Here is a 19,428-nt window from a genome sequence, read left to right as displayed (position 1 = left end):
TGGGGCACTGTGAATCACTGGGGACCACGGACACTCCCAGCTCCACGTAGACACAAAGGAGTTTCTCCCACCGCCAGACTCGGTGTGTAGGATGCATCCCACACCAGAGCCAGCCCCCTGCCCTCCCACCCCGTCCCTTTGGAAGCAAGGGATCAGGAACACTGGATCAACATTATCCCTCTAACTTCACAGGAAGTATTTCTAGGTGTGTGTGAGGGTTATTTACCCACCTACAACAGAAACTACAGGCCGTGGGTTATTTCTAGAAACACTAATGCAGCTGATCAGGTTTCAGGAATGTGTTTCAGAACTGGAACAGGATTTCACTGTCATGATACTACTGTAAAAATGCTTTGGGGTCTGTCAGTGTGCTTGAAGGCATTGATTAAACACCGTGAGGAAAGAAACAAAAACCCACAAATATTCAACTCCCCAACACAAAAGTCTTTGGTGGAAGCTGAGTTAAAGTAACCGATTACCACTTTGGAGTGATTGAGTTCAGCAATTAAGCAGATCTCGCCCGCTTTTGCTGCGTTGCACTGAGGACACGCTCAGGCCTTGTCGCCTGCGCTCACGCGGGGTCGGGGTCACAGCGTCACCGAGCACTCCATGAACATCACAGCCCGAGTGCGCGCTGGCTTTGGGAGGCTGAAGTGTAACCCCGACAGGCTGTGACTGGTGCCGAGCTGGCTGAAGGGAGAGGGGACACGGGGACAGCCCCCGAAGCCCTGCAGCAGCTGGGGAGAACAGACCCCCCCAGCCTGGCCCAATGTCACGGCAGTGAGCACAGACCCAACTGCTTGTTTCACTCACGCAGAAACTCTGACTAATCACCTTGGAAGAGACTTTAGTGCATTCAGTGGGTGAGAACCAAGAGCCAGTCCCTCTCCCAGCAGGAATTCGGGATTGTCGCAGGGACGTGATAACACTCCGTGCACGAGGACCCAGGGCACTGAACACCATTTACTACAGCATTACGAAAGACATGGAACCAGTGGTTCTTTTCAGAACACTGATTTCAAAACACCCCATTGAGTCTGTATATATCTTACTTCATTAAGATCACTGATTGTGTGGCAAATAATTAGCATGATTCTTCCCCATTCATTAAACCAGTAAGCTTTAGAGGCAATGGAAATGAAATTTCCACTTATAACTCATCACACTGAGGCTGCAGCAGTGGTAGTGCAGGATTAGGAGGAACACAGGCTGGAAATGAGAAGGGTATCAGAGTAACAGGCATTGAAATTGAGTTTTCTGACCATAACCAGAAGTCCGATTACTTTATGAGTCACATGCAGAGATACAAACGAGCTGCCTCCACCCCCAGAAGAGATTTAGAAGCGTTTAAGTACTGGATGTGTCTGGCAGGATCATGAGCTCTGGGGCACAGTTAACCTGCTCTTCATGTAAAGTGTCTGAAGGACAGAAAAGCTGCCAAAATGCCAGCTGGAAATTCAGCCTGATCTAAGGCGGGCAGGGCTGGAGTTGAGCCCACACACCTCAGCATACCTTCCCTTCCTCTGAGCATGAAGGGACAGGCTGATGCTCCTCCAGCATCAGCTCTGTGGGACCTGTGGTACTGACAGAAGCTTCACAGAATTATTCAGAAGCAAATTTTCAAGTAAAAATGAAGAGAAGGAAGGAGAATCTGAATCCAGTGAGCAGAGGTAACACCTTGAACCCACATGGTTCACACAAGGTACCTGCTCACTCCAGCAAAGCACCTCCCCGTTCCACAGGTTCACCCCACAGCACCAAGGCCTGACCTCCCTTCCAGCAGGCTCTGAGCAAATTCAGCAGCTCAAGTGCAGCTCCTGGCTCGGTGTGGCTGTGACACAGGCTGGTGTTGGAACAAGTCTGGGCCCTCACACTCACTCTCCTTGAATTCACAGTTTGCTGTCACAGCCATTCTCTACGTCTCTCACTGATCCCATCCAGCAACAAATGACTTGGGGGAACAGATACTTAAAACAAAAACCATCTTTCGGGTGTATATTTACACAGAAAACTAAACAACAAAACACAATAACAGCATCAGCGTTGCTGAAGAAACATCTCAAGGGAAACGCAGAAACTTCTTTACAGTACTTCTGTTTTCAAGAGGTGGTGATGGAGGACAGAAAGCCCCATAACCACCACTATGCACCAATATTTATTAACTCCGAGTGCAGCCACGCAGGGCAGGAGGGTCCCAGCTCCACGAGCTCCCCCGACCTGGGCTCGGCTGGTCACTATTCACCAGCAACTTGTGGGAGCCAACGTGGCCTCCCTGCATTCCAGAATTCTCCCTCCCCACCCCAAGGCTCTAAGAACTCAGTCCAAGCTTTTCCCTCTCCCTTCCAGGCAATCCCCACATCCAGCAGAACACTTGGCTCGTCTCTTGCAACTGGAAATATTTTGGAGGGGAACTGAATTAAGGGAAGGGAAAGGGAACACAGAGCAGCTGGGGTTTCTTTCCAAGACATTGTTCCACCAGATGAGGCCTGATGAGTTTAACATCTCAGCAGACTGGGAATAACACAGAAGATACACAAAAGATAACAGCCAGCAACGGCAATTAAAGGCCATCAAAGGAACACCAACTCCACACAACACCCCTGGCATGGTTGGAGACACCTGGCCTGGGAGAGATAAGAATTAGGACCTAATTAACATCGGAGGCCGAGAGATCTGTAACCAATAGGAAACCAAATACTAAGAACTATGTAACCTGGTGTCCTGGGTTGAGGTGTATTCTATTACCATCCTCATGAGCTGTTGAAATCAGGTGGGGCAGTGTTTCCTTGCCTCCTCCCCCCAGACTATCTTTCTGTTAATGGCCCATCATTGTCCTGCTGCATAACTCAGAGATAACTCCCTCCGGACTATCTTCTGTTAACGAGCCTAATCAACACTTGGCCTCATGACTCATTACCCCATTGTGAGATGCTCCACCCAGAGGGAGGAACCAAGCATCCCATCGTGGATATAACTGGGACTCTGAGCATGAAAGACACTGGCTCCACTGGATTTCCAGAGGACAGGAGCTACACAGCCACCACTGGACTTTCTGAGGAAGAGCAGACCCCTTCTACTACAGGATCACCACTTCAGAGGATTGCAGCCACCATTCCACCAGACTGCTACCACCACCCTGCCTAACAGGGACTCAGGTTGTATCTTGACTCTGTCAGTGTTTTCTTTTACTTTCTTTTCCTTTTCTTTAATTTCCATTAAATTGTTATTCTGACTTGGTGCCTCTCACTGGTTTGTTTTCAAACTAGTGCACCTGGAACCAATGAACATCGAACCAATGAATTTCTATGGGGTTTTGACTGTATAAAATATGTGCAAAATCTCGTAAAACTCACGTGTCATAGAATGATTTTCTCTACACACCCGGGCTATGTGTTGATGAAATTATTTCTGTTGCGCATCCTGGCCAGATATTTCTGGCCTCGATTCTTTAACACTAAGAATGTTGCTGGAGGGTTTTTGTTTTTCCCGCAGTTTCGGTGACACGGGAGATGGAGCGGGGCCGGCCGGGAGCGGCGCCGGGCGGCGGCGGCTTCTCCTGCCCAGCGCCCCGCATGAGGACACGGCCCCAGAGCCGCGGCAGCGGGGCACCCCGGCCGAGGAGCCGCTCCGGGCGGAGCAGCCGCAGCCCGCAGCACGGCGCCGCGAGGGCCAAGCAGGAGGAGCGGAAGCAGAGACGCCGGTCAGAGCAGGAGCACCGGCGGTGCGGCAGCGGTGACCGGGACAGGCACAGGGACCGCTCGGACCGAAAGAACCCCAGTGACAGGCCGGGAGCTCGCAGCCATAAGCGGGACATGCAGAGCCCGCTGGCGCAGCAGGCAGAGAGGGAGCTCTGCAATAAGAGAAGGCGAGAGCACCCGCAGGGCACCGAGGGCAGCGACGACCAGTCCGAGAGCAAACCCGAAGGAAAAGCTGCTGTGAAGGAGATGCCAAGCTTCGAGCTGTCCGGAGCACTGCTGGAGGACACCAACACGTTCCAGGGGGTGGTGATCAAGTACAGCGAGCCCCCCGAGGCGCGCATCCCCCAGACGCGCTGGCGCCTGTACCCCTTCAGGAACGAGGAGCTCCTGCCGGTGATGCACATCCACAGGCAGAGCGCGTACCTGCTGGGCCGGCACCGCCGCATTGCCGACATCCCCATCGACCACCCCTCCTGCTCCAAGCAGCACGCCGTCTTCCAGTACCGGCTGGTGGAGTACACCCGAGCTGACGGCACCGCGGGCCGCAGGGTGAGGCCCTACATCATCGACCTGGGCTCGGGGAACGGCACCTTCCTCAACAACCAGCGCATCGAGCCCCAGCGCTACTACGAACTGAGGGAGAAGGATGTGCTCAGGTTTGGGTTCAGCAGCAGGGAGTACGTTCTGCTTCATGAATCCTCAGACAAATCTGAGGCCAGTGCAAAGGACGATGATGAGGAGAAAGAGTCTGACAGTTAACAGATGAGGAAGAAATTGGGGAGGGACAGAGGAGAGAAACTCCTTGCAATTGAACAGGCCCATAGTATTCTCAAGTCCATGCTGTTAAAACAAAAAAGGGGGAGTGCAGGGATGGGATATACCTCCCACAAAAGACTGCAAAAAGCCTTACATGTTCTTAATTTTTTGAACTGCATTCAGAATGACCTAGCCCCAGTCCAACACCGTTTTAGTGTATCACAAACTCACTTAGAAAAAGCTCAAGTATATCAATGGGAAAGCCCCTTTCCATTAATAACCTGGGGATGAGGATATGCTTGTGTTTCCACAGATTCCGGTCCACGATGGGTACCTGCAAGGGTGGTCCGACCAGCCTTGGTTACTCCAGCTTCATTGTTGGGAAACTGAAGGAACAAGATTAATGGAGCTTGTTTAGTGACTGTGGGGTTCAAGCTGTAACTAAAGATTTTTACACAAGAAACAGTATGATCGGTGGTTCTGAATATGTTGTTTACAACATAACATTAATACATGGAGTTTTTATAAAGGGATTTAGCTGTAAGATACTTATCTGATGTTATTTATATACATTCCTTTGGCTGATTGTAGGTTGTTCATGTTACCACTGATTATTAATAAAAGTTTGTTTGTAAGGTATTTTAGGGAAACCCTCCCAGTCAAGGCCTAAGCTCTGGCCAAGCTCTGGCCCTGGCTGGTCAGGAAGTATGCCATCAGACCCAAGTATTTCTGCAGCAAAATTGTTATCAAGTCCCTTTGACTTGCTGATTTGGTCTTATAAAAGCTCGACCTTTCGAGATAAACTTGGAAACCTTGCCCAGGAAAGGTCCTCCAGGTCCTCACTGTGAAATGGGGCTCCCCAGCGACTGCAGACTCTGGGTGATGGTAAAGTATGATGATGTAACACTTCAGAAGGAGAGCAAATGGATTTTGTTTAGGTTCATCCTTAACCAACAGGAAAGCAAAAGGCAGAATTCACTTTGAGTCAAGCTCTCTGCCAATATAAACCAGTCTAACAGGGCTGTGGCCTCTGCTGAGTCACACCACATGAGGTACATCACGAGAGTTATGGAGCGGTTTACATCATAAGATTTCCCCATAAGGTCTACTTTTAATACTGTAAATATACATCTCTCCTTTACCATAAGCAGATTTCCAGGTCCTACGCTTTGGCATAGACCAAAATACACGTGTAAAAGTGAAAGCTCTGCCTGATTGTTTGCACAATTGTTTGATTTTCCAGCAACAGCAACAGCCTGATTGCTTTGTTGGCGTTCACAGCATGAAGGCACCGTGAGTCCTTCCCTGGCTCCGGCCCCAGCCCCGGGGCAGCAGCACTGCCACGTGTTCCAGTCCTGGGGGAGCAAAGCCACAGCTCTGCTCTCACCAGCACTGCCCAGACTGGCATCAGACATCACAACACGGCTCTGGATCCGTGGGCACAGCACCCACCAGCACATCTGGAGCCATGGCTGCACTGCTGCCGAGCAGCAGGAGTATCACTGATAGCAAAAGTCACAGTAACCCCTTAACCTGTGAAATCATGTCTTTTCCAGAGCATTAGCAAGTCCTGCTTGACTCGCTCTGTAATTAATAAACCTTTTAATTCATCTTGTAGTGCATTTATCCACCCAGGACTAGAAAATATGGAATACTACTGGTTTGAGAAAAGCATCTAAAAAAAAATAAATGGAGGGAAGACAGTGAGAGGAGGAAGTTGAGAAGCAGCTGGAAAGGATACGAGGATCCTGAGAGGCAGGCATTCGGACAAACATAACTTAAATGGTTCAACTATATATCACTGCAAATAGAGTCCTGACCAAAAATAATAATTATTTTATATATATATATTGCTATGTGATTCAGTTCAGCTAAGAGGTTCGAGGTCCTGCACGAGGGGGTCCTGCGGGCAGCACAGCCCCCAGCTCCCAGCACATTAAGGCTTCTGCTTTGCCGCTTTGGAAGGGAAGGGCGCCGAGGCGAAGGGATCCGTGCCGGGCAGTTCCGTAGTCCTGGAAGACAGTGGGACAACAGCGACAGACCCTGCTATGGCCTGTCTGTTGGTCTGAGACACCACTTTGTAAGCAGCTATGGGCTTGGCTTCAAGGCCCGGCCCATCTTCGGGACTGTAGTGCCGGGAATACTTGGACAGGGATTGCGGACGGAAAGGCTTGTTGGCCACGGAGCCCAGCGCGGCTTCCAGGCTCCTCTCACCGGCCACATCGCCCTGCTCCGGCAGCACTGCTTTAGCAGGGACGCTCTCCTGGGCCTCCACAGCTCTCACGGAGCAGGGATGGAGATTGCCTGGCTGAGCAAACCCAGCAGAAGGGTATGGAGCTCTCACGGAGGCCACGGACCCATGTGCTGCTGAATCCAGGCACGGGAACATCGGGTGAGCTCGGCCATCGCCTCCTTGGCTTAGGAAAACGGGTGGTGTGAACGGCTCCTTATGGGAAGTCAACTCTTCCGTGCTTTTCTTCTTAGTGAAAGGGGCTCTCAGAAACACATCTGCTTCCTCTGGATGTCGTAGAGCTGTGCTGCCCTTGCAGATAAAAGGAGCTTTGGTAAAGACATCCACTTCATCAAGCACCTTCCTGGAGCTTCGGAAAGGAGCCGTGGCAAACACATCCGGTTCGTTAAAAACCTCCCCGGTGCGCGACTGGAAGGCCGGGAACAGCGTCTCCCCTGCTCTGGCCTGGGAGCGGGCATCTTCTCTGGAGGCCTCATGCCTCTCCCTGGGCACAGGCTGCAGGAACCCTGGGCACAACTTGCACGTCTCCTCCTCCTCTTCCGAATCCATCAGTAAAGGCCTGGACCCGCTGCAATCCAGAATGTCTCCCTCATGGTCTGTCCCCTCTCCTTCACTGCTGTAGAAGGAGCTGTTGCTTGAAGGACCATCTCTGGCCAAGTACTCTGACTCTGAGTTGTGCTGCACTTTCACCTCCAGCATCTCGGGCTGACCCTTGTACAAAGCGAGTCCATCACTGCCAGAATCTCCTTTACAGAGCTCAAGAGCTACAGCTGGGAACCGGCCTGGATCCCTCTGCAGACCTACAAACACAAGAGAAGAGTGTTAGTGACCCAGCTCCAGCTCCTTGGTCAGCTGTCACAATGAGAGGTACATTACACAAGAATGTCACGCTTCTCAGATGGAAACCACCACCATGCATGGAAAATGGGCAGGAGAGGGAGGGCAAATCAATGAAAATAAAATGCCAGGGAAGGTGTTTGCGGCACGGCCCAGGGACACCACGGGTACCACTGCTCAGAGGATGGGAGATGTCTGACACACGCATGGGCACACACAGCACCCTCAGCACCATTCCATGAGGTTTCTCTCCCACCCACCCGTGACGACAGCCACCATCACAGAGTGTTTCCCTTCCCAGCGCTGCTGCCTGAGGGAAGCTCCAGCAGACAGACAAGTTCTGTCACTCCATCCTGCACTGCTGCTCTCCATGCACATCTATTGCTTGGTGTAGCCTCTCTTTCTGTGGGCCAGCCCACAGATATGTGGAATTGCACTCAGGCTTGTGGAATACGTGGGGATGCCCCAAAACCTGCTAAAATAACAGGCCGATTTCAAAGACTGAAAGTCAGCCTACAGCTTTCAGGGAATCCTAAGTAGCAGCTATTCTTTTTAACCACTGCCAGACAAATGGTTTTCAAACACTCCATACCATGACTTCAAATCAAGGATCATAGCTACAATGACCTGACTTGTTTCTGCATTAGCATAACAAGGCAGTGCAGGGAGAGGCTGTCCTGCCCTTCTCCAGCTCCAAGAGCCCACCAGAAGACTGAGTTTGCCTTAGGACTCACACAGACAAAACAGAAGATCTCTTACCTTCACAGAACTACTGGCAGGTTAGAAGTGTGTCATTGGACTCGTTAGCAAGAGGATAGGAGAAAATCACATGAAAACTAAACAGTAGGAATTGCAGGAAGAACGAGAAGGGTGAGGAGGCTCGTTGGTACCCAGGGACAGCAAAGCACCAAGCAACACACAGTGACAGAACCTTGCCCAGGGAAAACTCTGCCCAGGTTAATTGTTCATGTTTACACACCCATCACAGCCCTCAGGCACTGCCTCTCCATCACACCCATGGATACACAAATTATCCCCTTCTCCATCACTGCTCACAAGTAAAGACACAGTAGTCGTTCATTAGGCATCAAAACCAATATTTATTGGGAAACTCTTCACCTGGGTACATCACACTGCTAAATAAAGACAGTGCAGATATGCGAACATTTGACCAGTTCCTCTACAAAAACACCCTCTCTCTCGCTCTCCTGCAGCCCGTGGTGTCCACACTGCTTTCCCATCAGACGCCGCTCTCGGATTCCAGGAGCAGCACGGCTCCGGTGGAGCTCCCTCCCAGGCAGCTGGTCCCACACTGGCCAGGGGTTACTGTGACTTTCTGAGATACAGGCTGAACAAGAGCAAGACCAGCTGCCACGTCGTGCAAATGCCTCCGGATCCCCCAGTCCACACTGAACCACGGGAAAAAGGCATTTGTCATGGAGATCATGGTCAGGCAGACCAAGGGCCCACTCTGCACAGGAACAGCGCATTTGGGTGCAATCCTCTTTCTAACTTTGACGTGTGTTAGCAGATGCCTGTGCCCACACAGGCCATGAAACTTGGGACAGAGTAAGAGAGCGAGGACAGGATGTAAACCCATCTGCTTGGCAGCATGCAGCTCTGAACGTGGGGACGCTGCACAAGAAGCAGAATGCCCTGTTCTGGGAAAAATTACTTTTTCTGATGCTCTCTCTGCCCATTCACGTGAGAAGGGCACCAAATGCTCAGCAGCAGTTTTCTCCCTTGCCAAGGCCAGTACAGGAGCTCTGAGTTACTCTGGGAGACAATCTAAGTGATGCTTCAGCAGGAGCTGCTTTCAGTCAGAGCTGCCAAGTGGCACCATCAGGGAAGGGCCACAATGACCTGAACACAACAAAACCAGGCACAGTGATGATCCCCTGAGTGGGGACTCACTGGCAAGGCAGGGACACCACCCCCACTGCCAGGGAATGTCTCTCTAATGCTGAATGAGGGAGACCTGGCACTTCCAGACCCATCCCACTGTAACTGGTCCACAGCTTTTCTTTAGCACATTCCTTGGTCCCAGAAGGAGCTACAGCAGCATCATTACAACAATGAAGACAACATCATACCAGCATTTTACCTTAGTTAACATCTGGTTGTGTGACTCAGACATCTCCTCTCCAGCTGTGAATATGTTAGAAAAGGGTTTGGGCTACACTGACACTGAAATACCCCATCAAACCAAAACCCAACCCGTGTGGGAAGGTCGGGGAAGAGATAACAAGACAAGGGCAGTGCTTCCCACAAGCAGCTGTAACTACAGGCCTTTCAACCAACACTGCAGAGGTGTCCTTGACTCACAGGACACCAGGGAATTTCAGTGTGCCAGGGCTGATGGATGCCTTGGCAGGTCTGAGATCAGAGACCAGCCAGGCTGAGGCACTCGAGGGACAGTTCCCTGGGAAAAGGCCTGGATGCAGTTTGCTGTGTGTTATAGAAAAGGGGTCACTCCACGAGCTGGTGACAGCAGGAGAGTGAAGGACAAATCTCACTGAACTAAGGCATTGCCTCTTGGTCTGGAGCCCTGGCCCATCTCTGTGAGGTCTTGGACCTTTGCACGGGGGGCCTGACAGAACCAGGCAGATGATTTGCTTGGATTGACACAACAAAGCTCCAACACCCCTCTGCAGAGATGCCCCTTTTGCAGGGGGAGCATTTCCCAACATCTGCCTCTCCTGAGGCTGGGCAGTTCCTGTCTGTCCCCTCCTCTACCAGACTCCCAAGATCTGGGTGTTACTCCATGGGGAAGCCTCCCTCAGGTTTTCAGTGAGTGCTCAGGTTTCAGGAATGCCCACTGCCACAGCCATGAGCTTTACAGCAGAAATCTTGACAGAAGATGGAGCTTGGAGATGAGGATTCTCCCTACCCCTGAACAACACCAGTGGGCAGTATTTGATTCCAAGGTCAGATACACATACTAAAAAAGATTCCAAACTACACTCAGGCTCTTTTTCAAGAGGGAGAACCTTAGAAAAAACCTCTCATCACTCAGTACCCCAGGAACACACTCTGCAGGTATTCAGACAGCAACCTGAAAGAGCTTTACCCCAGGTGACAGCCCTGGCACCTGGAGTTTCCCCAGCTTCCAAGGAAAACAGTGCCTTGAAGTGGCAGAGTACTGAAATAACCAAGAGGAAAACTAGAAAATATTTGCTCCCTATTACAGGAGACAGAGCAGTAACCACTATGGTGAGGATCTCACTTCTGGAGCAGACCCAAAAAAAAGGTCAGGGGAGACAGAGGAATTCCTGGAGTCTACAGCTACTCTTTCACCAGGAAACTCTCCTGATTTCATCAAGCCAAAGTCAGGCAGGACTCAACATACAGGAACAGGTAGCTAAAGATAGCACAGTTACCAGTGTGCAGAATTACTAGTTTGGAATTTTAAAAGGGTCAAAAGACTTATCACTCCTTCATTCTTGCACTGTGGAGATTTTCCTTGTATTCCAATTCCTAGAAGCAATTCCATTAAGCAACAATACAGAACTACCCCCACACAGCACTGCCAGCAAGGAAGTACCACAGCACACCAAAGGTCAGTGGCACCTGTGGCATCGGACAATTTGCAGAATTAAGTGTTTCTGTTCAAAGCCACTGGCAGTGGGAGACCTGGAGGCAGATCCAGGGTCTTCAGTTCCAGAGGATAAAGAATTTAATGCTGTAGTTCTGGCACACTTGTACAGCCATTTGCACCAGGCAGGAGTTAAACACACCAACCCACGCCCCACATTCCAGCAGCTCATCAACAGTCTGACCCCTGCACACCAAGAGCACCCTCTGTCTCCCCCTCAGCTGTGCTGTGCCCAAGCCAGCACTTACACAGGACTTGTGTAAGGTACAGTCAGGGACCCTCTAAGAAAATCACAAGGGCAGTTCCATGGGGTGGCCCCCTGCTCCAGAAGCCAGCCAGCAGCCCCTCCTCGCCGCGCAGGGACAGCACAGCGAGATCCGGAGCCAGAGCTCAGCTTCTGCCCCTGTGGAAATGGACAGCACAGGACACAAAAAGAACTACAGAGGAACCCTTTTGCTTCCTGTTTTTCCCCCAAGCCTACATTTCCTGCTGGAGTGGTGCAGTTCAGAGTGCAGTGCCCACACCTCAGCACTGAGACACCGGGCTCCCCCGACTGCTGGGGACTGAGCTGCCCATCAGCACCACTCACCAGAGCATTCCATGTCACATCCATGATCCCCTCACATCCCTACCAGCTACTCTTCAACTCCAACAGATTCCCAGGGGAGTTCCTGAAGTACAAAAGTTTGACTGAAAAGAAAATAACTTCCACGTGCCCCCACCTGAGCTGCTGCTGCAGCACCCTGGGTGCCCAGTGACGCTTCCTGGAGTCAGGGACCCATGTTCCCCACAGTTCATGTTTGCTCAGGTACCCCAAAACTTGCTGAACTCTGCCTGAATCACATCCAAAATTTCATTGCAATAATGTTGGGGTTTTTTTAAATCAATTTTTAAATAAGGTGGTTTTGCACAGCCACTGGAGGCAGTACCCTGCAAGCTTTTAGGCCAAAGAACACCATCATCATTCCTTTACAAGAAGCTCCCTCTAAAAATAATTTTGCTCCACACAGATTGGCTCAAGCTGCCCTGGCCTGTGATGAGTGGGCTGCAGGAAGATGCAGATCTGCCACAAAGCCAAGATTCTCCACCCACCGTCCCAGCAGGTTGTACAGCAACCTGAAGCCCTGGCCAAGGAAGTCCCAAGGGATCCTGAGAAGACTTGGACAGTCCAAACCCAGGAAGTTGCACCTTCTGTTTTGGGACAGATGCTCCCAACACAGCAGATACTGTCAGAAACAAGGTGGCTGATTGAACTTGTGCTCACCCACCTAAAGAGGAACAAGGAGGTTTCCAAAGGCAGGGCCTTTCCCAACCTGAGCCCCCCAGAGTGAGAACCAACATCAAAATTCCAGCTACTCCTTTGAACCTTTGCCACCCAAAACCAGAGTTTGTTCCTGCACCCAAAGCACAACCCTGACTTGAAGGGAAATTACTCCATGTGCTGTGGTTGTGTTTGCAGTACCCTGAGAGGAGATCCACCAGAACAGTCAGTGCCACCACTGCCAGCTCCAGCCCCCTGTGCCATCCAACCACGAGGGCACTGCTCCTGGGCAGAGCAGAACAGCCCTGCTGGGATTTCACTGACTGCTTTTGTCACTGAACACCTCCCGGCCCCACAGCCCTTCAGAGGGGACAGAAACATCTCCCCTGGCTCCAAACAAGGCTCCAACCAAGCTACAACAGGCTCGTTCTCAGGCCCTCAGGGGAATGCCAGGCACCAAACATGTCCCACGGGACACGGGGTGAAGTTCAGTTTGTGCCCTCAGAGCAGCAGCTTTCACACCAACTCCTCAGTTCTGAGCAGCACCAACCCTAACCCAGAGCCCGTGGGACACTCACAGTTTCAGGAGAGTTTAAAAAGAATCCCCAATCTCCACTCATCTCTCATTTCCATTCGTTCTGCAAACACATGGTGAATATTTTCTGATGGAGGAGGTCTAAGAACAGACGTCTCTAAAATATTAGATTTCCACCCATACCCATGAACAGCTACTTGAAAAAGCAATAAAATAAACATTCACATCTGCTTATTTAATAGCATTATTAACAACCCAGTGCATTTGTCATTTTTTCCAGAACCCTTGAACAAGCGCCATTAGATTTAAAATCTTAAACATTCTTTAAAAGTACTTTAATTCACAGAAATCTTTGTTTCTAATATACAGTAGATGGTTACTTTTTAAAATCCATTCTCTTTTCATATAATCTCAGTATCTGACTATACAATAACTTTCTATCTATAGCGTCTTCATGTTTTCCAGTCCAGCTTGCCTGTGCTTTAGGAATATAAAACAAAAAAATAATAAAGTTCTATCCACAATTTTACTAAGGTCATTTCCATAGTTCTCATGTAAAGCTTCTCTTGGAAAGTGCAGTATACACATGTAATGATACAACACACTTAAGCAATACTTTTATTAATAAGTGTAGGTTTTAAAAGAAGGGTAATGTAGAGACACAACCGATGGGAGTTCTATGTACAGAATTTGTTAAACTAAGTGTTGGGGTGGGGAGGAGATGGAGAGAGGAAAGGAGGAGTCACAAACTTGGGGTTCTTCCCTTCTCAGCGAGGTCAGCACAGACACATTCAGTCGCTCGCACTTTCGCACGTGGGAACTGCACTGTTACTAATACAGCTACAAACACAAACACAGGGAGCAGGAAGCTGGGGAGAATTCCACTACAGAGGAAGAGTCCTTCTGCTCAGAGAGGGCTTTCAAATATGAGATAGAAATTCCGGACTTCATGATAAGCCAAGGAAAACGAGTTGAGCGTATCCAGCTATCGACAAACCAAGCGTGTGAGGGGGGAAAGAAAAGGGAGAACCCATCGAGTTGTAGCAGCACTGATTTCAAACCACCTGAACCAAGTGCATGCGTGTTCACAGAGACTGGGGTGGAGAAAGGCCCACAGGAATCTTTGTCTACTGAAACAATGGCTCCATACTGAACTGGGGTGCACTATAGCAGTTACAAGAGAAAATGGAGAACCCAGAACAGATACCAGAGGCTTGACTAAAACCAGGATTAAAAATAGACAAACAACCGTAGGACAATTTGTTTCATACACAATTTACAGTAGGCTGAGGGGATTTTCTTTTTTTCCAGTCAAACACAGAAAAGAAGTCACAGAAAATACATCTGCTGCTGCCACAGCGCCCTTTTCACCCAAAAAAAGGTCAGTGAAACACTAGTCACAGCCATACTCACATGGATTTGGTTCAAAACCTTGTTACATTTCACTTAGGGTCATTTCTGCAGCTTTAACCATCTGTTTTTTTCTTTTTTCTTTTCTCTATTTTTCCTTTTCTCTGGTTTTCCCTCCCCCAGGAAGTGCAGTTTGTCCCAGCAGGATTGTTACAGCAAACCACGAGCTGGGGGCAGCTGGAAAATTCTTCATGTGCACCACCACCAGAGTATGGCCGGACTGCTCCAGAGGAACTCGGGGCTTCCTCCTCCTCTGAAGCAATTCAGAGCCACCAGCTCTCCTACCCCGTGTGTCCTGCAGCTGAGGGATGTCCCTACCACTGTCACCTGGCCCCTGCTCCTGCCCAGCCCTGGGGAAAGGGAACAGAACCAAAACCACAGCCAAAAGCACCAAGCAAAGATTGGGACACGCTGTTCACGCCCTGCTCCGGGGAGAGGAGGCTGGTGCAGGGTCACAGAGCAGCCACAGCTCCCTGAGCAGGGACAGGAGGGCTCCCCACAGTGCTCCCCTGGACACGACCATGGGACAGTGCAGAGGGAACCCCCCCAGGGCTTTACCAGCTTTAGAGAGAACAGGCTACCTGGAGAACTGAGCCAGAATCTTCCCCAGGGCACGGGAAGACAGGGAGAGAGGTGGGTGACTGTCTCCTGTTGGCAGACTTTTCTCTTAATTAAGAAAAAAAACCAAAAAACAAAGCAAAGCCCCAAAGAAGCACAACGGAAGGAAACTCTTCTGGCAACGAAACCGGAGGTTTGGGTACGTTACAGAAACTGCGTCTGCTACTGTGTCACTGCTACAGGTCTATGAGCTGATCCACCAGCAGCAAAGACCTGGCTATGTTGGGAAGACTGGACTCAGAGCTTCCACTGTTGTTTCTAGAATGCCCACCTGAAAGTGTGAGAGATAGGAATTCAGTATTGAACAGGACACACACACACACGACAGTTTCAGAAGTTCAAGAAAGAAAGAAAAAAGTCAAAGCAAAACAGAAAATTTGCTCAAGCTCCTCTCATTATTTGTACCATGACAGCAATGAATCCCCTGCTTGCTCTTCCACCCTCTCCCCCCAGACCAAACCAGCACAGCAGCCAACAAATCCCTACAAACCTGTTCTTTCCACAAAGTTTATCCAGGCTGCAGAATCCTGTCCTTACTAAGGGATCTCTAAAACAATTCAAGGGCTCCCACAGCCTACAGAAAGGACAGGTCAAAATTTTAAATCTTGACATTTAGTTGCTATTTTAGGAGCACCTCTGGGTGCTTTGAGCTGCTTCCACAAGAGCTTGGGCTACTGTGGGACTTTCTGTAACTGGGACTTGGATACTGGAGGAGAGAATCACAGAATGGTTTGGGTTGGAAAGGACCTTAAAGACCATCTGGTTCCAACCTCCCAGGAAGCTCCTCTGTACTCAAGGTGGCCTATCTTGGCCCAGCCTTGGGAGAAACCTCCTCTGATTCCAGCAGGAGCAGAGTTTGTACTGTCTGAACTGTTTCTAACGAGTGTCAGCCTTTTCTGAAAGCCAAGACTAGTGCAGAGCAGGGGTTCAGCACATTCCTGCTGCGACCAAAACTGGGAGTTAGGGAAGCCAAAAGGTTCTGTGACCAAACTGAAAAAAAAAAAAAAGGCAAAAAAGCTTTAAAAAAAAAACCAACAAAAAAAGTCCTGACTTTGTCTTTAAACCTCCACAAGTACATCAAAGGCTGTCATCAAAAAATCCTTTCAATGGGGTGACTGCAGAGAGGGGACCCACTTCACTGATCCTTCACTGGCCATGAGTGAAATGCTGCTTGATGCTGTCCCTGAAGAGCTAAAAACCACAGCACAACTGTTGCTGTTAAGCCAACAGTGCTGCTGGTTCTTCACAACCCCCGTGGGGCTGAGGCTGCTGGCAAGGATCTCACCAAGGGGATCTGGTGCCAGAATGGTGAAAATGAGCAGCTTTCCAGCCACTGTGCTACAGACTCTGCCTGCTCAGAGCTCCTCAGAGGAGGTGGGGACATGGACCAAACCTCTCACACTCAGTTCCCACCTGTGAAAGACACCAACCAGAAGTAAAAAAACCTCACTTCCAGCAAGAGTTTAGGCTATAAAGGATTATCATCATTATCATCCTTTCTTGTGCCTCATGCCAAGCTCACTTAAAAGACCAAAGGCTTGGACAGTAAATAAGGGAGGACACAGCTCTCACTGCATTCAGCCACTGAGGGGTCTGTGCCCTCCTGGCAGGCTGGGAGAAATCACCCCATGGGAACTCAAATATTGCATGTCTGGTTTTGGACATGGAAATCTCCCAAGCAGAGAATCTACAGGAATTCCAAGGCCAAGGCATCTCACTAAACACCACACTGACAGTATCTTACAGCTCAGGATTTGAACTGGTCACATATCCTGCAGCACCACTGCCCCAAAACCAATTTATATATTCACTGTTTGCCTTTTTTCCTTCCTTTTTTCAATCTCACATCCTGGCTTACCTTGTGAATTTTTGGATATCAACACTGGAATTGGGTCAAACTCATCTTCTGTCACTTTTTCAGAGCCCTCAGGAGCATCAAAGCCTGATATCAGGTTAGTATCTTCTGCAGCATAGAAGAGAAATAAGGGTAAAGAAGCAAAGACAGCAGAGAGGCTGGTTAGAATTGCCAGGAAATGTTAGAACATCTTAATGTTTTCAGAGACAGCGTTTAGAAGCAGGAGTTTCATTTAAAAGGTGAAATAAAGTTGGTAAGTCGGGGTAGGAAAGAAGAGAGCCAATTAAATACAGAAGTGGAAGGGATCAAACCAAACCAAGCAAGCCAAGTCACAAGACCCAGAACAAAACCCGACCAGTCTGAGGGCTCAGCTGGACAGCTGGAAGCCGTGGCAGAGGCCTGGGGTGAGCGCCCAAGGACTGAAGGTGCTCTTTGTCATGAGCATGGTGTGAGAGCTCAGTCTGGCTCTCTGGCTCCCAACTCTCATGCACAGGGAGAGGAAAAGGGCTGGGGGGGGACAAAAAAAAAAAACACAGAAGAAATTCCAGTCATCTACATGAGACAAAACCCTGAGCTTTCACCCGCAGCAATGAAACAAGAACAGCAACATGAAGTCAGGTTTCCAAGGAGTTTACCTGCCTGAAGAGTACCCAGATGCTGTGAGAGATTTTCTAAAGGCCCCTAGGGCAGTTCTGGGAGATAATTCCATTGATTTCAAACCACATCAGCTGCAGTTCAACACTTGGTGGGAGGCACTTTCAACCATCTCCAGAGATGAGATCATTAATCCACCTCATCAGGTATCTTCAGAGGCTCTCACCCTCCCTGGGCATCACCACTTGTCACTTCAGACACCTCCAATACCCTCCAAGATCTGCTCCTCAATTCCTGTATGAAGTCTGAGAGCCCAGCAAGGACACATCAACCCAACAGTTTTCCCAGAACTCCTGTCTGACTCCTGTTGGGAATAAGAGACTTCTACCTAAAGCTGCCAAGATCTTAACAGGTTTGGGGCGAGATGAGGCCAGGAATCACTCTGGAACTACTCTATGCTTTGGAGGATCAGACCCAGGGAAAACAACCCCCAAATGTTGTAGGAGAGCAGTGCAAAGTGTCAAACACACAAAGATTCATCTTAACAGGAACTGCCATCGGGACCCCTCTGTCCCCAGAGTTATCTGTGCCCCTTCCCAACAGCCCTGGAGCTCCTGCAAGTACCCAGTGCCATGGCACTGCTGCACACAGCTGCTCACAGCTCCCGAGGCCACTGCAGGAGCACTGCCCAGCTGGGGACAGCCCTGAGGAGAGGGCAAGGCTGGCCAATGTCCCCACCCGGGCACAACCCCTCCAAAGCTCTGGAACTCGGCTCAGTGACTTGTGTCACCCCAAGCAGAAACATCCTCCCCCCTCTCACACAGAGAGCTTGGTGCTGAATTCAGCAAATGCAAATTCAGGGACCCTGAAGGCTCAGCACGAGTTCCAGGGCCAGCAAAGGGCCCAGTGAAGGACGAGGAAAGGATGCAGTGGCAAGGCTGAAGGACCAGTCCCCGCTCAGAGCCCAGATCCCACTGATAAAAGGATCAGAGCACGGCTGCTTTTCCAGCCCTCCTGGTCCCACTGCAGCTCCACAGGCTGATGACACCCAGGGACAGCAGCACCTGTCTCAGGGGTGTTTTATGTCATCACCATCACAGGGCTAGATAAACTAAGCAAAAAATCAAGAGTGAGACTGATGTTCAGTTAATAACCACACCCTGAGCTAAAAATGAGGGTTTGAAAACAAGCCATAAATGAGTTCTGGAAGATTTTAATACCTTGCCCCCACCTGCTGCTAACAGAGTCTCACTTTCCTCATCACACATGAGCCTTTCCCATCCCAGAGGAACAGTGGGACAGCCCTGGGAGAGCCATGCAGGGCCTGTTAATTCATTTTCTCATTAAGCCACACCACCACATCTGGGCTTTGCTGTGTCCCAGGATGGAGCAGGAACTGCTCCACACGCACTTCAATGCAGAATAAAGTGGCACAGGAGTGTATTACAGCACTGAGCAATTAGAACAACTGCTTGTGCAACCCAAAAGCTCTATGGAAAACACAAACTCATTCTGAAGTGCCATCAAATGTAAAAATTGATTACAGACTGTTTTTGCAGCAATTCCTCCATGGCCAGAGCATTTCTGTTGCTATAGGGATACTCAGCAAGTGAGCAAAGCACAGCCCAGCTCTGAGGGGCACCCAGGAATCAGCACTGATGCTCTGGGCCTCTCTTTCAAGGCAATGAATAGCCCAGATGTCCTGGCCTTCCCCCTTAGGTTCTCATTCATGTTTGCTGTGACACTACAGCTGGACTCAAGAACTTCTCCTGAGAAGGACAACATTCTTTAGGGCTGGAAGAGCTGATCTGCCTGGGATGCTAACTCCAACAAACAACCAAAAAAACTCCTTTTGTTCCAAAAGCTTGTGACAAATGATTGTCAGGCTCCCTTCTGGAATTAATAATGCAGAAAAAGCACAGGTCTCAAATCCCACGTGGAGAAAGCAAACCCAGAATGCATTCACTGAGGCAGGGCTGCACAGAGCCCACCCTTCCTGCCTGCTGGATCCCTTCTGC

General features: G+C 49.8%; 1 protein-coding gene and 1 pseudogene across 12 annotated transcripts in view; one reads left to right on the top strand and one right to left on the bottom strand.

Moving 5' to 3' along the window:
• The first annotated feature begins 3,015 nt into the window (after nt 1-3,015).
• LOC138121698 (smad nuclear-interacting protein 1 pseudogene) lies at nt 3,016-5,907 on the top strand (annotated as a pseudogene).
• Nucleotides 5,908-6,270: 363 nt separating this feature from the next.
• The window catches only part of AAK1 (AP2 associated kinase 1), a 72,100-nt gene continuing 58,942 nt past the window's right edge, over nt 6,271-19,428 (bottom strand). For 5 of the 12 annotated variants that reach the window (XM_069035450.1, XM_069035454.1, XM_069035451.1 and 2 more), the window contains one exon: nt 6,271-7,505. In XM_069035450.1, the coding sequence (XP_068891551.1) occupies nt 6,391-7,505 (1,115 nt within the window). In that variant the 3' untranslated portion in view covers nt 6,271-6,390. Of the gene's footprint in view, nt 7,506-13,253; nt 15,233-16,819; nt 16,925-17,171; nt 17,324-19,428 lie in introns of those variants that run through there. The other 7 variants (XM_069035456.1, XM_069035458.1, XM_069035459.1 and 4 more) reach the window with 4 other exon arrangements.

The sequence above is a fragment of the Aphelocoma coerulescens genome, chromosome 22, assembly GCF_041296385.1.
Source record: "Aphelocoma coerulescens isolate FSJ_1873_10779 chromosome 22, UR_Acoe_1.0, whole genome shotgun sequence".
NCBI lineage: Eukaryota > Metazoa > Chordata > Aves > Passeriformes > Corvidae > Aphelocoma > Aphelocoma coerulescens.
Note: the sequence above shows the minus strand (reverse complement) of the source record. Positions and strands in the feature narration are given on the sequence as shown.